Genomic DNA, 20,231 nt, shown 5'->3' on the forward strand with positions numbered 1-20,231 from the left:
TACTTCCTGTTCCACTCACCTATTGCTACAGCCTCCCTTTTCTCTCGACTGTGGGCATCCTTTCCAATCCAAACGAAAACCTGCAAGACAAACGTGTTGTCAGGTTTTATGTTAGTTCCCGATGTGGTCCAAATCTGTATTTGCTTGAAGGGTTTGTAGCAAACTTTATAACTAACAAAAATTTGTCAGCAAGCTAGCCATATCACATTAACAAAAAATGTTGTTGTATACTTGCAAAATTGGTCAAAAAAAAAAAAAAAATAAAAAAAAAAAGGTAGCATGCTAACATTAACGTGTCGGGGAAAAAAACAGCTAGCATTGGTAAACATTACCAAGATGTGGACTAATGTTTATGCCTGCAAAAAATGCTACAAAAAAAAAAAAAAAGAGAACATGCTAATGTTAGCATGCTAACTGTTAACACGTGTAAGTGCCAAATTATCACACGAGTTGTTGGTTGTAAAATTTGCCCAAAAGAAAATGCTATTTTTCCAACATTATATATTTTGACACCAATATATAAGGTTAGCATGCTAATGTTGGCATGCTAACATTAACGTGTCGAATGTTGGGAAAAAAAAAATGCTAAGAGAAAATGCTAACATTAGCATGCTAACTGTTAAGTGCCAAATTATCTGACAGTTGTTGGTTGTAAAATTTGCCCAAAAGAAAATGCTATTTTTCCAACATTATATACTTTGACACCAATAAAGGAGGTTAGCATGCTAACATTAACGTGTCGAATGTTAGGAAAAAAAAAATGCTAAAGAGAAAATGCTAACGTTAGCATGCTAACTTGTTAAGTGGCAAATTATCTGACAAGTTGCTGGTTGTAAAATTTGCCCAAAAGAAAATGCTATTTTTCCAACATTATATATTTTGACACCAATATATGAGGTTAGCATGCTAACATAAACGTGTCAAATGTTAGAAAAGAAAAAAAAATGCTAACTGTTAAGTGCCAAATTATGACAGTTGGTTGTAAAATTTGCCCAAAAGAAAATGCTATTTTTCCAACATTATATATTTTGACACCAATATATAAGGTTAGCATGCTAATGTTGGCATGCTAACATTAACGTGTCAAATGTTGGGGAAAAAAAATTCTAAAAGAGAAAATGCTAACGTAAGCATGCTAACTTGTTAAGTGCCAAATTATCTGACAAGTTGCTGGTTGTAAAATTTGCCCAAAAGAAAATGCTATTTTTCCAACATTATATATTTTGACACCAATATATGAGGTTAGCATGCTAACATTAACGTGTCAAATGTTAGAAAAGAAAAAAAAAAATGCTAACTGTTAAGTGCCAAATTATCTGACAGTTGGTTGTAAAATTTGCCCAAAAGAAAATGCTATTTTTCCAACATTATATATTTTGACACCAATATATAAGGTTAGCATGCTAATGTTGGCATGCTAACATTAACGTGTCAAATGTGGGGGAAAAAAAATGCTAAAAGAGAAAATGCTAACGTAAGCATGCTAACTGTTAAGTGCCAAATTATCTGACAAGTTGCTGGTTGTAAAATTTGCCCAAAAGAAAATGCTATTTTTCCAACATTATATATTTTGACACCAATATATGAGGTTAGCATGCTAACATAAACGTGTCAAATGTTAGAAAAGAAAAAAAAAATGCTAACTGTTAAGTGCCAAATTATCTGACGGTTGTAAAATTTGCCCAAAAGAAAATGCTATTTTTCCAACATTATATATTTTGACAACAATATATAAGGTTAGCACGCTAACATTAACGTGTCAAATGTTGGGGAAAAAAAATTCTAAAAGAGAAAATGCTAACGTAAGCATGCTAACTTGTTACGTGCCAAATTATCTGACAAGTTGCTGGTTGTAAAATTTGCCCAAAAGAAAATGCTATTTTTCCAACATTATATATTTTGACACCAATATATTAAGTTAGCATGCTAACATAAACGTGTCAAATGTTAGAAAAGAAAAAAAAATGCTAACTGTTAAGTGCCAAATTATCTGACAGTTGTTGGTTGTAAAATTTGCCCAAAAGAAAATGCTATTTTTCCAACATTATATATTTTGACAACAATATATAAGGTTAGCACGCTAATGTTGGCATGCTAACATTAACGTGTCAAATGTGGGGAAAAAAAATTCTAAAAGAGAAAATGCTAACGTAAGCATGCTAACTTGTTAAGTGCCAAATTATCTGACAAGTTGCTGGTTGTAAAATTTGCCCAAAAGAAAATGCTATTTTTCCAACATTATATATTTTGACACCAATATATGAGGTTAGCATGCTAACATTAACGTGTCAAATGTTAGAAAAGAAAAAAAAAATGCTAACTGTTAAGTGCCAAATTATCTGACAGTTGGTTGTAAAATTTGCCCAAAAGAAAATGCTATTTTTCCAACATTATATATTTTGACACCAATATATAAGGTTAGCATGCTAACATTAACGTGTCAAATGTTGGGGAAAAAAAATTCTAAAAGAGAAAATGCTAACGTAAGCATGCTAACTTGTTAAGTGCCAAATTATCTGACAAGGTGCTGGTTGTAAAATTTGCCCAAAAGAAAATGCTATTTTTCCAACATTATATATTTTGACACCAATATATGAGGTTAGCATGCTAACATTAACGTGTCAAATGTTAGAAAAGAAAAAAAAAATGCTAACTGTTAAGTGCCAAATTATCTGACAGTTGTTGGTTGTAAAATTTGCCCAAAAGAAAATGCTTTTTTTCCAACATATATTTTGACACCAATATATAAGGAGGTTAGCATGCTAACATTAACGTGTCAAATGTTAGAAAAAAAAGAAATGCTAAAAAAAGCGAAAATGCTAACATTAGCATGCTAACTGCCAAATTATCTGATGAGTTGCTGGTTGTAAAATTTGCCCAAAAGAAAATGATATTTTTCCAACGGTATATACTTTGACACCAATAAAGGAGGTTAGCATGCTAACATTAACGTGTCGAATGTTAGAAAAGAAAAAAACATGCTAACGTTAGCATGCTGACTGTTAAGTGCCAAATTATCTGACGAGTTGTTGGTTGTAAAACTTGCCCAAAAGAAAATGCTATTTTTCCAACGGTATATACTTTGACACCAATATATAAGGAGGTTAGCATGCAAACATTAACGTGTCGAATGTTATGAAAAAAAAAAAATGCTAATGAGAAAATGCTAACTGTTAAGTGCCAAATTTTCTGACGAGTTGTTGTAAAATTTGCCTAAAAGAAAATGCTATTTTTCCAACATTATATGCTTTGACTACAAATATATAATGAGGTTAGCATGCTAATTTTAGCATGCTAACAATTGACTAAAATTAGCGAGGAGCATTTTGACTGGCTTAAATCAGTCATGAAAATCAGAAGTTCAAAAATCAAAAACTTGCCCATTCATTTCAAATGAGGGGGAAATTTTTTTATAAAGATTCCAGGTACTTCACATTTTGAAAATGTGAAATTCCTGGAGAATCTTTGTTAAAAAAATAAAATTTTTACAAAGATTCCAGGAACTTTTCCCCATTTGAAATGAATGGGCACATTTTTTTGAACTGCTTTTCATGACCGATTCAAACTAGTCCAAAGTCAAAATGCTCCCTGCTAATTTTAGTCAATTGTTAGCATGCTAACATTAGCATGCTAACCTTGTTATATATTGGTAGTCGAAGTGTATAACGTTGGAAAAATAGCATTTTCTTTTGGGCAAATTTTACAACCAACATCTCGTCAGCTAATTTGGCATTTAACAGTTAGCATGCTAACATTAGCATTTTCTCTTTTTAGCAGTCATAAATCACAGTCTCCATGTTGATGTTAACATGCTTGCATTAGTATGCTAGCTGTTTTTTTTCCCAACATTCAACATGTTAATGTTAGCACACGAACAATTGACTAAAATTAGCACTGAGCATTTTGACTGGTTTGAATCGGGCATGAAAAGCAGAATTTCAAAAATAAAGTCGCCCATTAATTTCAAATGGGGAAAAAGTTCCTGAAAATGTGAAATTCCTGGAATTTTTGTAAAAAAAAAAAATAAGGTAGCACACATGTTCTGAATGAAAGTGGTATGTTTGAATCTAATTAAAAAATAATAAAGTAGGAGAAGGCGGCCAAAAAGTAGGACTTCTAGCATACTAATTGAAGACCTGGCGCATGTGGAACTGTTTCTGACTTACCTGGTCCCAGGTGTCCAAGACCATGATGTCATCAGAAGCCAGGTCCTCCTGCATCAACTCACCTGGAACTTCCTCCATCTACACAACAACAACAACAGAAAGTAAAAACAGAAACTCCGGGTTTGATTCTTCGGAGGACATCACTGACCAAGAACTTTCCAGTACTGTTCGAGCAGGCAAACAGGCGAGGAGGATGAGCATCCGTCTGGTTTTTCTGACGGGGAGCCCGGCAATACTCACCCGGTCCACCCAAGGCAGTCCAGAAATCCTCTGAAAGAGTAGTTTTTAAGTTTTGGGACAAGATCCTCAAAACCTCTTAAGATCACCTTTCTCCTCGCCTTCCTTCAACATGATGGGAGTCATCTGCAGGAGTTCAGAAAGAAGTTCTGCTCCGTGGACTTCAGCCGAGCTGCTGTTGACACCTTTCCATATCCAACATGTGGAAGATGCCTCCAGAAGGAAGACGTGGTTTGAGTTCAGACTGGAGGTGGCCGGATCGACCTGAGAAGGTTTGGATTACATTTGTCATTCAACCGATCAGAACTGGACTGCGCAGTCCGTCTTAGAAGAGGTTTTGCAGCCTTTGTCCCTCCCTGCTCACGGATGGGTCAGGTCTCGTCTGGGCGCTCTGTACCAAAATCCAAACTATTTACCCTCTAGAGAAGGGGACATCCACAGACAATAGCTTGCTCCAACAAGTCACCAATTAGAAAGTAGACCAGGATTGGAACCAAACAACCTAATCTGCATTGATCTTCAGATAAGGGCCAGCTGGAAAAACGGAGTTGTCTGCAGGGAGAATGGACTCCAGTTGACTTGTCTGGACTAATATTCGATTTGGTTGCTGAGGGATTAGGACTCTTTTTTGCAGATGCTTCATCTGGCCGTGGTCTTCAACTCATTGGACCCGTTCATAGCTAAGTGTGAGGTGATCATTCTCATCCCTAGGACAGAGTCTATGGTTTTAGAACAGAAAAGGGTGGAATGTCATCTTCAGGTTGCGAATGAGATCCTGCCGCAAGTTGATGGGTTCAAGTACCTAGGGGTCTTGTTGACGAGTGAGGGAGAGTAGATTGTGAGATAGGCAGGCAGTTGTGCTACAGCTCTTAATTTAACGGTCAATCTATGTTCCTACCCTCACCTATTGTTTCTTGATTATCCCCCAAAAACTTTGTATTACATTGTGTTCTGGACAAGACAAAAGACTGGAACCTTCCAAAAAGAATGCTTGTAGAACTCCACTGGGACTACAAAGCGGACAGATGGCAGGATCTGCCCAACTTCCAAAGGAACTCTTTGACCAACCTCTTCGGTAACCGAAGGAAACGCTGTTTACAACCCACTTCCTTCAGGAAGCAGCTGTGGGTAGGAGGGAGTCAAATGAAGGAAGAGTACAATCTTGGGGCAGAGCGTGGTGCAGGACTGTGCAGAGAGGGCAGTGGCCATGTCTCTCCTCAGATCTGAGTCCAAATTTAATTCTGTCTCCATTTGTCTTGTTTAATAGATGTCAGTGTTTGAACCTGACACCTATGGTCACAAGCTTTGGGTTGTGACCGAAGAGACAACATCACAGGTACAAGCGGCCGAAACGAGGTCCCCCTGTAGGGTAGTAATGCTCTCCTTTATAGAAAAGGTGAGAAGCTTGGTCATTTGGGAGGGGCTCTGTGTAAAGTTACTGCTCCGCCACATCGAGAAGAGCCAGATGAGGTGGTTCTGGCATCTGGTTAGGATGCCCCCCCCCCCCAGACATCTCCCTGGGGATGTGTTCAGGACCCGTCTCACTGGTATGAGGTCACGGGAAAGACTGTCTTCCAGCTAGCCTGGGAATGCCTTGGGGGAGTAGCAAGTCTGATAAATCAGAATAGATGGATGATGTCAGTGTTTGAACCTGACACCTATGGTCACAAGCTTTGGGTTGTGACCGAAGAGACAACATCACAGGTACAAGCGGTTGAAACGAGCTTCCCCTGTAGGGTAGTAATACTCTCCTTTATAGAAAAGGAGAGAAGCTTGGTCATTCGGGAGGGGCTCTGTGTAAAGTCGCTGCTCCGCCACATCGAGAGGAGCCAGATGAGGTGGTTCTGGCATCTGGGAAACCAAAGTCTTTGGGTTCCGGGGAGAGTATGGTTGCAAAGCTGAAACTTAAAGGAATTGATGGTAGGGCACCACCAGGAGTGGAGCCTGCGGCTTAATTTGACCCAACACAGGGAACCTTACCTGGCCCGGACACGGAAAGGATTGACGGCTCTTTCTCTGACCCCCCCCTCCCCCCCCCCCCCCCAGACATCTCCCTTGGGATGTGTTCCGGACCTCTCTCACTGGTATGAGGCCATGGAAAGACTGTCTTCCAGCTAGCCTGGGAATGCCTTGGGGGAGTAACTGGGGAGAAGGAAGTCTGATAAATCAGAATAAGCTGGATGACTATCAGTGGTCTCCATTATCGCAATGACTCTGCGGAACACAGCACCAAGACTGTAATGCCAGACAAAGACCAGTCTCAGGCTTCCAGACACATTAGCCTGATCGCATGCCATCACCCCTGTGCAACGCATTTCCCCAGCAGTCCCATGTAAAATCGGTTTTGTTTCTTGAATAGGTTGACAGGAAACAAATCTGGTACTTTAAGTGCAAAGACAAATGTATTTTGTAAGATGCAAGTTAGACAGTCGGTATGAAATTGATCAGCCTTAGAAATTACTCACCTCTACAGCTGTGGTGGCACCGGCAACATTGGCTCGGACTTCGAACAGTCGAATGTCCGCCACCGGCGTTTGGCCCTCGAATCGGGACGTCCCGCCCTTGTAGACCACCATTGGTTGGTCGTGAAACATGCTCATGAAGTGCGCGGGCTCTTGTCCCTGGACAACACGCACCTGTTGGCAGAAGATGACCGTAGCCAGTTTGGGAGCGCAAACCTAGGTCTCGTTTTCCAGGCAGTCCTGTATGTACCTGCACAGCGCCTCCCCCCAGTTCGTCATCCATCTCAACGGCCAAAACGGCAGAGGCGGTACGCTCACCTTGACTGGACTCCGCCCCTTGCCTGAAACACATGCCATCTTGGTGTAACGGACGAAGGCTTGCCAGTGTATGTTAGTAAACCTCACTCCGGGACAACTTCAACAGCAATGTTGGCCATAGCCCGGGCTTTTAGCTTTGTAGTCCACATGCCACCGGGCAGAACAAGGTCACAACTGCTCCAATAGTGCCGTGACTCAGATGAGCGAGGTTTAGGGGGTTGGCCAGTGTGGCTGGGCTACGAATTACTTGGTAAACTGCACTCCTTGACAACGATGGAGTTGCAAGCCCAGGCAGGCAACCTGGATTTGTGAAACCACGTAGCCGGAAGAGTACACAAGCGCTACATTAGGTGGAGGACATCCACGTTTTCTCACCAGATGTAGATGATGTGGCCTCTTCGCTTGTTGTACCGGTACTGATACAAGATGAGGTAACTGTCTCCCCCATAGAACTGACCGAAGGCTGTGCAGTCCACCGCCACTTTGTCACACCCCTCTACGCGCCACACCTGCCACGACAAAGAAGGCTAGACCCACGCCCTCCTAAACATCCTTCACCTTACCTGTTTGTCTCCATCGCCTGAGTCCAACATTCCGTACCGTGCCGCCATGGCCTCGGACCCGTAGAAAGAAGTCACGTCAAACTGGACCTGTCCAATTAGAAACACGAAGTTAGTCTTCGGGAATAAAAACAAAAACCTTTGATCACCTTTTCAAGCCGTGCAATCTTTTTGGACACGCAAGACAGTCCCATGCCAGGGGTGTCGTCGGGATCACTCCAGTCCTTGAAGAACTGCTTAAAGAGCGGTGTCTCCCCGTACTCTGGAAGAACCTGGACCTGGTGATGGGGGAGAACCTCAGTCAAGGTGAGAGACTCGTGTGTTTGCCGTTACCTTGGTGTGTGTTGGGTAGTTCATCTTCTTGATAAACTCTTCTGAAGCTCGAAGAACGGCAAGACGTTCCTGGGTGTTGGCTCCCTTGCCTGCAAGCACGCTTTAGTACACAGCGGGACACACCGTGTCAAACGTAGGACGCTAAGAACCTTTCCACACGTAGAGGTCTCCGTAGGTTCCGTTGTCCAGGATGTAACAGTCGCTGGTTCGCAAGGCCTTCTGGGAGAACGGGCTGACTGAAGCAACCAATGTGACGTCCAAGTCGCCGTCCGCGTCGGACACCTGAGGAGCGCCACAGACACAGGTGAGTATTGGACGTCAAAATAAATGCCTTTTTAGGAAGGTCACTTTGGATACAAAAGTGACCTTTTGTGTCCAAAGTGACCTTCCGAAAAAGGCATTTTTTAGGAAAACTCCACTGCAGGAACAGTAACTGTCCGCACCACCCATCTCAGCCCAGAGCCCGTCCGCCACTCCAGGATTCCCGAGCTCCCGCTGGCCAGTAACCTGTTTGGGCAAACTCCCAACCATGTAGACTGGTTGGGAGTTTGCCCAACTAGTCTACATGTGCTTTGTGGACTTGGAGAAGGCATTCGACCGTGTCCCTCGGGAAGTCCTGTGGGGAGTGCTCAGAGAGTATGGGGTATCGGACTGTCTTATTGTGGCGGTCCGATCACTGTATAATCAGTGTCAGAGCTTGGTCCGCATTGCCGGCAGTAAGTCGGACACGTTTCCAGTGAGGGTTGGACTGCCAAGGCTTCCCTTTGTCACCGATTCTGTTTATAACTTATGGACAGAATTTCTAAGCGCAGTCAAGGCGTTGAGGGGTTCCGGTTTGGTGACCGCAGGATTAGGTCTCTGCTTTTTGCAGATGATGTGGTCCTGTTGGCTTCATCTGACCGGGATCTTCAGCTCTCACTGGATTGGTTCGCAGCCGAGTGTGAAGCGGCCGGAATGAGAACCAGCGCCTCCAAATCCGAGTCCATGGTTCTCTCCCGGAAAAGGGTGGAGTGCCATCTCCGGCTTGGGGAGGAGACCCTGCCCCAAGTGGAGTTCAAGTACCTAGGAGTCTTGTTCACGAGTGAGGGAAGAGTGGATGGTGAGATCGACAGGCGGATCGGTGCGGCGTCTTCAGTAATGCGGATGTTGTATCGATCCGTTGTGGTGAAGAAGGAGCTGAGCCGGAAGGCAAAGCTCTCAATTTACCGGTCGATCTACGTTCCCATCCTCACCTATGGTCATGACCGAAAGGACAAGATCACGGGTACAAGCGGCCCAAATGAGTTTGGGTCTCTCCCTTAGAGATAGGGTGAGAAGCTCTGCCATCCGGGAGGAACTCAAAGTAAAGCCGCTGCTCCTCCACATGGAGAGGAGCCAGATGAGGTGGTTCGGGCATCTGGTCAGGATGCCACCCGAACGCCTCCCGAGGGAGGTGTTTAGGGCACGTCCAACCGGTAGGAGGCCACGGGGAAGACCATGTCTCCCGGCTGGCCTGGGAACGCCTCGGGATCCCCTGGGAAGAGGGAAGTCTGTGCTTCCCTGCTGCCCCCGCGACCCAACCTCGGATAAGCGGAAGATGGACTTTGGATACAGATATTGACTCAATGTGATATTTGTTACACACATGAAGCAGTCGCATGAATTCCAGGAGGGAGCATGTCTCGCCAGAACACCGGCTTGCACCCGGGAGAAGGCTCCAATGAAGGTGTCTATCCTCAGTGCGAAGCTGCTTCTAATATACTAGTTTTCATAAACTGAGTTTTTTCCAAGTCACCGGCAAACTAGAAGAAAATGGTTGTCTAAATATGCTACACACCGAGCAGGGCGACAGGAAGCTAGCCGCTAAAGCTTCAGTGTGGTTGATCCAGATTTCAATACCTGGTATGGTCCATCCATCCTTTTCTGGGGAGGCAACACTTTCCTCTCCCCAGCCACTTGGTCCAGCTCTTCCCGGGAGATCCCGAGGAGTTCCCAGGCCAGCCGGGAGACATAGTCTTCCCAAAGTGTCCTGGGTCTTCCCGGTGGCCTCTTACTGGTTGGATGTGCCCTAAACACCTCCCTAGGGAGACATCCTGACCAGATGCCTGAACCACCTTACCTGGCTCCTCTCCATGTGGAGGAGCAGCGGCTTTACTTTGAGCCTCTCACCCCATCTCTAAGGGAGAGACCCACGGAGGACAACTCATTTGGGCCGCTTGTACCCATGATCTTGTCCTTTCGGTCATGACCCAAAGCTCATGACCATAGCTCAGAGGCTATAGTGGTTAAGAGTGTCCGCCCTGAGATCTGTAGGTCGTGAGTTCATACTAAAGACTATAAAAATGGGAGCCATTACCTCCCTTGCTTGGCACTCAGCATTAAGGTTTGGAATTGGGGGTTAAGTCAACATAAATGACTCCCTTCACCTCCCAGGGGGGGTGAACAAGGGTGATGGGTTGAATGCAGAAAATAATTTTGCCACATCTAGTATGTGTGTGACAATCATTGGTACTTTGAGGATGGGAACGTAGATCGACCGGTAAATTGAGAGCTTTGCCTTCCGGCTCAGCTCCTTCACCACAACAGATTGATACAGCGTCTGCACCGATCTCACAATCCACTCATGAACAAGACTCGGAGGTACTTGAACCCCCCAACTTGGGGCAGGATCTCCTCCCAAACCCGGAGATGGCACTCCACCCTTTTCCGGGCAAGAACAATGGACTAAAAGGTGCGGATCATCAGTATATAAAATTATACTTAAGTCATCAGATCAGTATTTTTCTTAGGACTTTTTCTTTTGGTCGTTTCAAAAGTGAGGGAGTGAGTCTCCCGGACAAGGAAGTTTTTGTGACATTTTGTTAAACTGCGAGGAGCGTTAAACACATTTCCAGCAATATTAGCAAATGTACATTTGATATTAGCTTCATAAAAAAAATTTACTTTACGGTTACTTGCCATAAAACATTCATAAAGTATTGGAAGTGGAAAATGTTGACTGGAATTAAACAAACATACTTTTATAATATGTAGTGTAGAATGTTTGATAAGTGAGTCAAACCTACTTATTAACACCTGCAATGGACTTATGTTGTCTTTAAGTTGAAGTGGGGTGGTCTTTAGGTGACATCTCATGGCCACAAAAATTTAAGCCTATGATGCAGTAAATGATTTACTTTGTTACCGAATATTTTCCACTACGCACCTGCCTTGGAGACTAAGTAATCCATCCATTTTCTACCGCTTATTCCCTTTTGGGGTCGCGGAGGGGTGCTCGCGCCTATCAGCTACAATCGGGCAGAAGGCAGGGTACACCCTGGACAAGTCGCAATATGCAACTATAATTATCTGATAGCGTAAAATCCAGACTGAGACGCTACTTTTTCCCTACACTTTAAACCCGGTCGTTTATTAAACGGCGCAACTCATTTATGGAGTTTTCTTCGCTGCCATAATGCAAATATTCAAAAACAAGCTCATACACTAAAAAGCTGTTATGGCGCCATCTTTTGGACAAGTGTACTCACTGCAGGTGCTTCCGGGTCCTATTGAGTAGAAGTGCCGTCCATAGCGTTTCTACCCTATCACTCCAAGAAACGTTTGAGTTTTACAATATAACTAAAACAATTCTTACACTGATGTCCGTAGGAGCGTTTTCATGCTAACGTGTACACGCTAGGGTGATGTAATCAAGCTAGCATCAATAGCATTAATATATGCTAGGGGTCACCAACGCGAGTCGCCCGCTGGCCTGTTTGAAAAAATAGCAGCACTTACCAGTGAGCTGCCTCAAATTTTTTTTTTTTTTTTTTTACTTAAAAATTGTATTTACTAGCAAGCTCGTCTCGCATTTTTAATTCTAAGAGAGACAAAACAAATAGAATTTGAAAATCCAAGAAAATATTTTAAAGACTTGGTCTTCACTTGTTTGAATACATTTTACTTTGCTTCTTATAACTTTCAGAAAGACAATTTTAGAGAAAAAAAAAATACACAACCTTATAAATGATTTTAGGATTTTTTTTAAAAACATACCTTTTAAATTCCTTCCTCTTTCCTGACATTTTAAATCAATGTTCAAGTAAATTTGTTTTATTGTAAAGAAAAATACATTTTAAATTCCTCATTTTAGCTGTTTTTTTGACAAAGAATATTTGAAATATTTCTTCAAACTTATTTTGATTAAAATTCCCCCCAAAAATGTCCTTGTAGAATCAAATTTAAATCTTATTTCAAAGTCTTTTGAAATGTTTAAAAAATTTTAGTTCTGAAAAATCTAGAAGAAATCATTTGTTTTTGTTAGAAATATAGCTTGGTCCAATTTGTTATATATTCTAACAAAGTGCAGATTGGATTTTAACCTATTTAAAACATGTCAAAATTCTAAAATTAATCTTAAATCAGGAAAAATTACTAATGTTCCATAAATTCTTAAATTTTTAAAAAAAGATTCGAATTAGCTAGTTTCTCTAATTTGGGTGAATTTTGAATTTTAAAGAGTCAAAATTGAAGATAAACTAGATTTTAAAATTTAATTGATTTTTTCTGCTCTTTTAAACCGTTCAATTAAGTGTTTTCTCATCATTTATTCTCCACAAAATCAGGAAAAAATACTATTTAATTTTTTCAAAAAGATTCGAATTAGCTAGTTTTTCTCTTTGGTTGAATTTCGAATTTTAAAGAGTTGAAATTGAAGCTAAACTAGGTTTTAAAATTTGATTTTTTTCTCCTCTTTTAAACCATTCAATTGTTTTTTCATCATTTATTCTCTACAAAAAAAACCTTCCGTAACAGGAAAAAAAATTTTTTATGACGGACAGAAATACCCATTTAATTTTATATATAGATTTATTAAAGGTAAATTGAGCACATTGGCTATTTATTTAAGTGTGTATCAAACTGGTAGCCATTCACATTAATCAGTACCCAAGAAGTAGCTTTTGGTTTTAAAAAAGTTGCTAACCCCTGATATATGCTAACAGATTATTCTCTTACAACGGCATTTTTGTTGTAGTTTCACTTATTCCTCAGTAAATCCACCAAAACTATTCGCTAATTGGTGAGCTAGCTTGATGGCATTCAAGCATGAAGGTTACTTCTGTTTTGTTACACCAGCCGTTTTACTGCCGCGTCAAAGAAACGATTAAGGTATGTAAAAAACATCTACAAAATATTCTGTGTAAATAAATCCATCCATTTCCTACCGCTTATTCCCTTTTGGGGTCACTGGCGCCTTGCTCGGCTACAATCGGGCGGAAGGCGGGGTACACCCTGGACAAGTCGCCACCTTAACCCTTTAACATAAATGTGACTTATGGAACATTTTTCCTCTGAAATTGAGTGGGCGTGGCTTATATACTACGATACTTTTGGACAAAAATGCTATTTTAGACGATCAATTAGTTATCACGCATGTGGAGCTAGCGTGCTATTGTGGGCCAAGCTGTTGCGTAGCTGCTAGTGATCACTCTAAAAATGGCAGCACTTACCAGTGAGCTGCCTCAATTTTTTTTATTTTTTTTTCATTAAAAATTGTATTTACTAGCAAGCTAGTCTCGCTTTGCTCAACATTTTTAATTCTAAGAGAGACAAAACATTCAAGCATGAAGGTGACTTCTGTTTTGTTCCACCAGCCGTTTTACTGCCGCGTCAAAGAAACGATTAAGGTATGTAAAAAACATCTACAAAATATTCTGTGTAAATAAATCCATCCATTTCCTACCGCTTATTCCCTTTTGGGGTCACCGGCGCCTAGCTCGGCTACAATCGGGCGGAAGGCGGGGTACACCCTGGACAAGTCGCCACCTTAACCCTTTAACATAAATTTGACTTATGGAACATATTTTTCCTCTGAAATTGAGTGGGCGTGGCTTATATAATACGATACTTTGACAAAAATGCTATTTTAGACGATCAATTAGTTATCACGCATGTGGAGCTGGCGTGCTATTGTGGGCCAAGCTGTTGCGTAGCTGCTAGTGATCACTCTAAAAATAGCAGCACTTACCAGTGAGCTGCCTCAAATTTTTTTTTATTTTTTATTAAAAATTGTATTTACTAGCAAGCTGGTCTCGCTTTGCTCAACATTTTTAATTCTAAGAGAGAAAACCTTCAAGCATGAAGGTGACTTCTGTTTTGTTCCACCAGCCGTTTATCTGCCGCGTCAATGAAACGATTAAGGTATGTAAAAAACATCTACAAAATATTCTGTGTAAATAAATCCATCCATTTCCTACCGCTTATTCCCTTTTGGGGTCGCCGGCGCCTATCTCGGCTACAATCGGGCGGAAGGCGGGGTACACCCTGGACAAGTCGCCACCTTAATCCTTTAACATAAATGTGACTTATGGAACATATTTTTCCTCTGAAATTGAGTGGGCGTGGCTTATATAATACGATACTTTTGGACAAAAATGCTATTTTAGACGATCAATTAGTTATCACGCATGTGGAGCTGGCGTGCTATTGTGGGCCAAGCTGTTGCGTAGCTGCTAGTGATCACTCTAAAAATAGCAGCACTTACCAGTGAGCTGCCTCAAATTTATTTTTTTTTTATTAAAAATTGTATTTACTAGCAAGCTGGTCTCGCTTTGCTCAACATTTTTAATTCTAAGAGACAAAACCTTCAAGCATGAAGGTGACTTCTGTTTTGTTCCACCAGCCGTTTTACTGCCGCGTCAAAGAAACGATTAAGGTATGTAAAAAACATCTACAAAATATTCTGTGTAAATAAATCCATCCATTTCCTACCGCTTATTCCCTTTTGGGGTCACCGGCGCCTAACTCGGCTACAATCGGGCGGAAGGTGGGCTACACCCTGGACAAGTCGCCACCTTAATCCTTTAACATAAATGTGACTTATGGAACATATTTTTCCTCTGTAATTGAGTGGGCGTGGCTTATATAATACGATACTTTTGGACAAAAATGCTATTTTAGACGATCAATTAGTTATCACGCATGTGGAGCTAGCGTGCTATTGTGGCCAAGCTGTTGCGTAGCTGCTAGTGATCACTCTAAAAATAGCAGCACTTACCAGTGAGCTGCCTCAAATTTATTTTTTTTTAATTAAAAATTGTATTTACTAGCAAGCTGGTCTCGCTTTGCTCAACATTTTTAATTCTAAGAGAGACAAAACCTTCAAGTACGAAGGTGACTTCTGTTTTGTTTCACCAGCCGTTTTTCTGCCGCGTCAATGAAACGATTAAGGTATGTAAAAAGCATCTACAAAATATTCTGTGTAAATAAATCCATCCATTTCCTACCGCTTATTCCCTTTTGGGGTCACTGGCGCCTAGCTCGGCTACAATCGGGCTACACCCTGGACAAGTCGCCACCTCATCGCAATAAATGGGACATATTTTTCCTCTGAAATTGAGTGGGCGTGGCTTATATAATACAGGAAAATACCATACTTTTGGACAAAAATGCTATTTTAGACGATCACGCATGTGGAGCTAGCGTGCTATTGTGTGCCGAGCTGTTGCGTAGCTGCTAGCGATCACTCTAAAAATGGGCCACGCCCCCACCTTTTTTTACCAAATGACGCTTTTACCTTGAAGAGTTTGGCCCGCTTCCTGTTGCAGGCGTCCATCTTGGCGTCGTCGAGGCGCGCCCGCGGCAGCTCCGGCTTCTTTCCCAGCACCTGGACGCAGAGGTGAAAGGTCAGCCGGGGGGGGGAGGGGTCAGCCAGGTGGGCGGAGCAAAGGAGGAGAAGTCTGACCTCTAGCATCTTCTCATCTTCCGCCCCCTCCTCGCAGATCAGCAGCTGGCCCCGCCCACAATGCTCGTTGTCACGGATCCCCTTGGACAGCTGCAAAGTGGCTCACGTCAACGCCGGCGGACGCCCTTTGACCCCCGGTGACCCGGCGGCTACTCACCATGGTGGCCTTCAGCCTCTCGAAGGGGTTGCTATGGGAACCGGACCACTGGACCACGTCCTGCATGTCAGGACAGGTTTAGAAGTGACCCCTTCCTTCCTGTCCACGGTCTCACCTGTCCCAGGTCCAGGATGAAGGTGTCCCCTCGGTTGAAGCTCCCCCAGCCGACTGGGACTTCAGCGGCCCTGACCACGCGCCGACCTTTGACCTGCAGCAGCCTCGGCTTCTCCACCGCCGTCTCCACGTGTCGGAAGCCAGAGGCCACGCCCCCCGCCTGAGGACACGCCAGCGGTCATCCTCCGACCGACACGACGGCGGCGTTAGTCCTGCTTACCAAGTACTTGAGTCCCGCTTTGAAGTACCCGGCGAAGGTGGCGGACTCGTGGCCTTGGACTTCCCGGTACTGGATGGCCGTCCCCCCCAGGAAGTCGTCCAGCTGGACCGTCAGGATGGCGGCCACCGCCGCCTCGTCCTGGGAGCACTCGGCACCTGCGGACCAGACAAAAAGGGGCGCTGAAAGGCGCCGGGGGGGAGGGGCCGGCGGCGTTGGAGGGGGCGGTACCTTGCCAGTAGTGCAGGTGGCGCTGCAGGTGGCGCTCACGGGCCAGGGTGCGCAGAACCAGGTAGGCGTCGCCGCAGTAGAAGCTCCCGTAGAGACTCTCGGGAACAGGAAGCAGCTCCATGGTCTCCACCCGCCACACGTACAGCCCCGCCTCCTCCGCCGCCTGCTCAAACTCCGCCTGGCTCGCCATGATGTCACCTGGGAGGGGGCGGAGCTAGTGCAGTCAAAATATCGTCCAAAAAGCTGAAGTCGGCCCAATCTTTTTCTACTTATATTTCACTGTTTATTAGCAAAATTGATTAAGTTGGGGTATTTCTGAAGGGGGCGGGGCATCGAAGGAGGGGGCGGGGCATCTCAGCCAAAATAGGGATTAAAGCAGGGGTGTCCAAACTTTTTCCACTGAGGGCCGCACACGGAAAAATAAAGCATGCAGGGGCTATGACATTTTTCCATTTTCAAACCATGACAAAATTGATTTTTTAGGGGGCGGGGCATCAATGGAGGGGCGGGGCCTCTCAGCCAAAATAGGGATTAAAGCAGGGGTGTCCAAACTTTTTCCACTGAGGGCCGCACACGGAAAAATAAAGCATGCAGGGGCTATTTTGACATTTTTCCATTTTCAAACCATAACAAAATATCGATTTTTTTAGGGGGCGGGGCATCTCAGCCAAAATAGGGATTAAAGCAGGGGTGTCCAAACTTTTTCCACTGAGGGCCGCACACGGAAAAATAAAGCATGCAGGGGCTATTTTGATATTTTTCATTTTCAAACCATAACAAAATATCGATTTTTATTTTTTTTACTTTTAAGGCTCCTAGGGACCATAAAGGGTCTCAGTCATTAAAATGTTAAAATCAAGTCAATTATTTTTTTTATTTAATGTTTACACTAAATATCAATATAAACACCAGGTTGATATAAAGTAAAAAAAAAATATTTTGTCAAAGAAAACTGTTTAATAGTAAAACTGCCCAAAACATTCGGAAAGCAATGTTTGACGTGAAGTATTTGGAGCCCTAAAAAGAGCAATAATGCAGGACACCATTGCTTATTTTTGAGTAATAAAAAAATAAATAAAATCCCATTAAATATCTTTGGGATCCAAATGGTCCCCCACTCAAAAAGTGATACATTTTTTATTTATTTTTTTAAAATTTCAACACTTAAGTTATGAGATCAACTGTCAATTTTACGTTTAAACTATTATTTTGTTTGTTTTAGGCTCTTTTGTCCAAAAAAAATAGTTTTTATATGGCAAACACAATATATGCAATATTTTCCACATGAAACATTTTCAAGTGAAATATTCGAAGTAATTGGAGCTTTGAATAAGTCAATAATTCATTAGAATACAGATTTTTTTAAATATTTTGAACAATGGCAAAAAAAAAGAAAAAACATAATGGACAAAACTATGTGGAAAAAATAGCAACTTTTCTAGTTAGATTTCACCTAAAAAGAAAAAGAAAGATGGACAAAACTATGTGGAAAAAAAATAGCACGATTTCATGTCAAAACACATCCAGTCGACTAAATGAAAAAGGTGACACGTTCAAAGACACAAATAAGTGTCGTAAAAGGCACCATTTCACGTCAAAACACATCCAGCCGACTAAATGAAAAAGGTGACACGTTCAAAGACACAAATAGTGTCGTAAAAGGCACCATTTCATGTCAAAACACATCCAGTAGACTAAATGAAAAAGGTGACACGTTCAATGACACAAATAGTGTCGTAAAAGACACAATTTTATGTCAAAACACATCCAGTCGACTAAATGAAAAAGGTGACACGTTTAAAGACACAAATAAGTGTCGTAAAAGGCACCATTTCACGTCAAAACACATCCAGTCGACTAAATGAAAAAGGTGAAACGTTTAAAGACACAAATAGTGTTGGAAAAAGGTCAACATCTCACCAAGAAGACATTTGATGTCTAAATAAATTGTCTGACAGCAGAAGACGCGCACAACATCAAACAAACCTGGCAAATATTTGGAATCCCAAGACCGGAAGTGGAACAAAAGTAACTCACCTCCAGCAGAACGTTGTCCGTGGACTTGAAGATGCAGACCGACGCTGCCACACCTGCCAGGTGAGTCACATTTATACCCACCTGATACACACCTGCTCCTAACGAACCGAGTCCAGTCCTTCACAATAAAAGTATTTCCCGTCCACGTTCTAATTGATGATTGACAGGTTTACTTCAACACAGGACTGTTTGGCGTCCACGTGATATGACGTCACCAGAGAAACACAAGAGATTACTGCGCATGTAGCGGGGAGGTGTTTTATTTTGAAAGGGACCCTCCGGATGCGAGCGCCTGCGCACAGGTCCGGCCGAGGAGGAGGCGCTGAAGGTCACAGCAGGAAGCGAGCGTGACGTCATCGCCATCACCCGCAGGTTCCCCTTGGTCGTCGAGAGGTTCCGCAGCGAGGAGGACAAGATGGGCAACCGGGGAATGGAGGAGCTGATCCCGCTGGTCAACCGCCTGCAGGACGCCTTCTCGTCCATCGGACACAACTCCAGTCTGGACCTGCCGCAGATCGCCGTGGTGGGCGGACAGAGCGCCGGGAAGAGTTCCGTTCTGGAGAATTTCGTGGGCAAGTAAGTCAAGCCTTCTGTTGGCGTTTTGCTCGTCTTTGCGCCGAGTGCAGCCGAGCCCAGCCGAACCCTGCCGAGCTCAGCCGAGTGCAGCCGAGCGCAGCCGAAGCATGTCGGGCCTGCTGCTGGATGGAAGAAGGTCGTCGTGGTTCTTCTCATGGTTGTACAAATATAGGATTTTGTTTTAAATTATTATTATTCCTGTTTGATTAGAGTGACGTGCATGTGCTGGAGTCTATCCCAGCCTTATGTGCTGGAGTCTATCCCAGCCACATGTGCCGGAGTCTATCCCAGCCTTATGTGCTGGAGTCTATCCCAGCCACATGTGCCGGAGTCTATCCCAGCTACATGTGCTGGAGTCTACCCCAGCCACTTGTGCCGGAGTCTATCCCAGCCACTCGTGCTGGAGTCTAACCCAGCCACATGTGCTGGAGTCCATCCCAGCCACACATGCTGGAGTCTATCCCAGCCACATGTGCCGGGGTCTATCCCAGCCACATGTGCTGGAGTCTATCCCAGCCACATGTGCCGGAGTCTATCCCAGCCTTATGTGCTGGAGTCTATCCCAGCCACATGTGCCGGAGTCTATCCCAGCTACATGTGCTGGAGTCTACCCCAGCCACTTGTGCCGGAGTCTATCCCAGCCACTCGTGCTGGAGTCTAACCCAGCCACATGTGCTGGAGTCCATCCCAGCCACACGTGCTGGAGTCTATCCCAGCCACATGTGCTGGAGTCTATCCCAGCCACATGTGCCGGAGTCTATCCCAGCCACGTGTGCTGGAGTCTATCCCAGTTACATGTGCTGGAGTCTATCCCAGTTACACGTGCCGCAGTCTATCCCAGTTACACGTGCCGGAGTCTATCCCAGCCACATGTGCCGGAGTCTATCCCAGCCACATGTGCCGGAGTCCATCCCAGTTACATGTGCCGGAGTCTATCCCAGTTACATGTGCTGGAGTCTATCCCAGCCACACGTGCCGTAGTCTATCCCAGCCACATGTGCCAGAGTCTATCCCAGCCACGTGTGCTGGAGTCTATCCCAGCTACATGTGCTGGAGTTTATCCCAGCCACACGTGCCGGAGTCTATCTCAGTTACATGTGCTGGAGTCTATCCCAGCCACA

General features: G+C 43.5%; 2 protein-coding genes across 5 annotated transcripts in view; one reads left to right on the forward strand and one right to left on the reverse strand.

The window, feature by feature from the left end:
- The window catches only part of LOC133549033 (merlin-like), a 186,314-nt gene that overhangs the window by 288 nt on the left and 165,795 nt on the right, over positions 1-20,231 (reverse strand). For 2 of the 3 annotated variants that reach the window (XM_061894114.1, XM_061894106.1), the window contains 12 exons: positions 15,611-15,700; positions 8,226-8,358; positions 8,077-8,165; positions 7,893-8,021; positions 7,747-7,833; positions 7,559-7,692; positions 7,116-7,206; positions 6,869-7,039; positions 4,493-4,667; positions 4,315-4,436; positions 4,167-4,244; positions 20-80 (listed from right to left, as the gene is read on the reverse strand). In XM_061894114.1, coding sequence (XP_061750098.1) covers positions 20-80; positions 4,167-4,244; positions 4,315-4,436; positions 4,493-4,667; positions 6,869-7,039; positions 7,116-7,206; positions 7,559-7,692; positions 7,747-7,833; positions 7,893-8,021; positions 8,077-8,165; positions 8,226-8,358; positions 15,611-15,700 — 1,360 coding nt within the window. Of the gene's footprint in view, positions 1-19; positions 81-4,166; positions 4,245-4,314; positions 4,437-4,492; positions 4,668-6,868; positions 7,040-7,115; positions 7,207-7,558; positions 7,693-7,746; positions 7,834-7,892; positions 8,022-8,076; positions 8,166-8,225; positions 8,359-15,610; positions 15,701-15,778; positions 15,869-15,935; positions 15,996-16,050; positions 16,210-16,269; positions 16,425-16,497; positions 16,696-18,534; positions 18,668-20,231 lie in introns of those variants that run through there. The other variant, XM_061894123.1, reaches the window with a different exon arrangement.
- The window catches only part of LOC133549064 (dynamin-1-like), a 36,466-nt gene continuing 35,050 nt past the window's right edge, over positions 18,816-20,231 (forward strand). For both annotated transcript variants that reach the window (XM_061894161.1, XM_061894171.1), the window contains exon 1: positions 18,816-19,110. In XM_061894161.1, the coding sequence (XP_061750145.1) occupies positions 18,950-19,110 (161 nt within the window). In that variant the 5' untranslated portion in view covers positions 18,816-18,949. The remainder of the gene's footprint in view (positions 19,111-20,231) is intronic.

This window comes from Nerophis ophidion, linkage group LG01, assembly GCF_033978795.1.
Source record: "Nerophis ophidion isolate RoL-2023_Sa linkage group LG01, RoL_Noph_v1.0, whole genome shotgun sequence".
NCBI classification, from domain to species: Eukaryota; Metazoa; Chordata; class Actinopteri; order Syngnathiformes; family Syngnathidae; genus Nerophis; species Nerophis ophidion.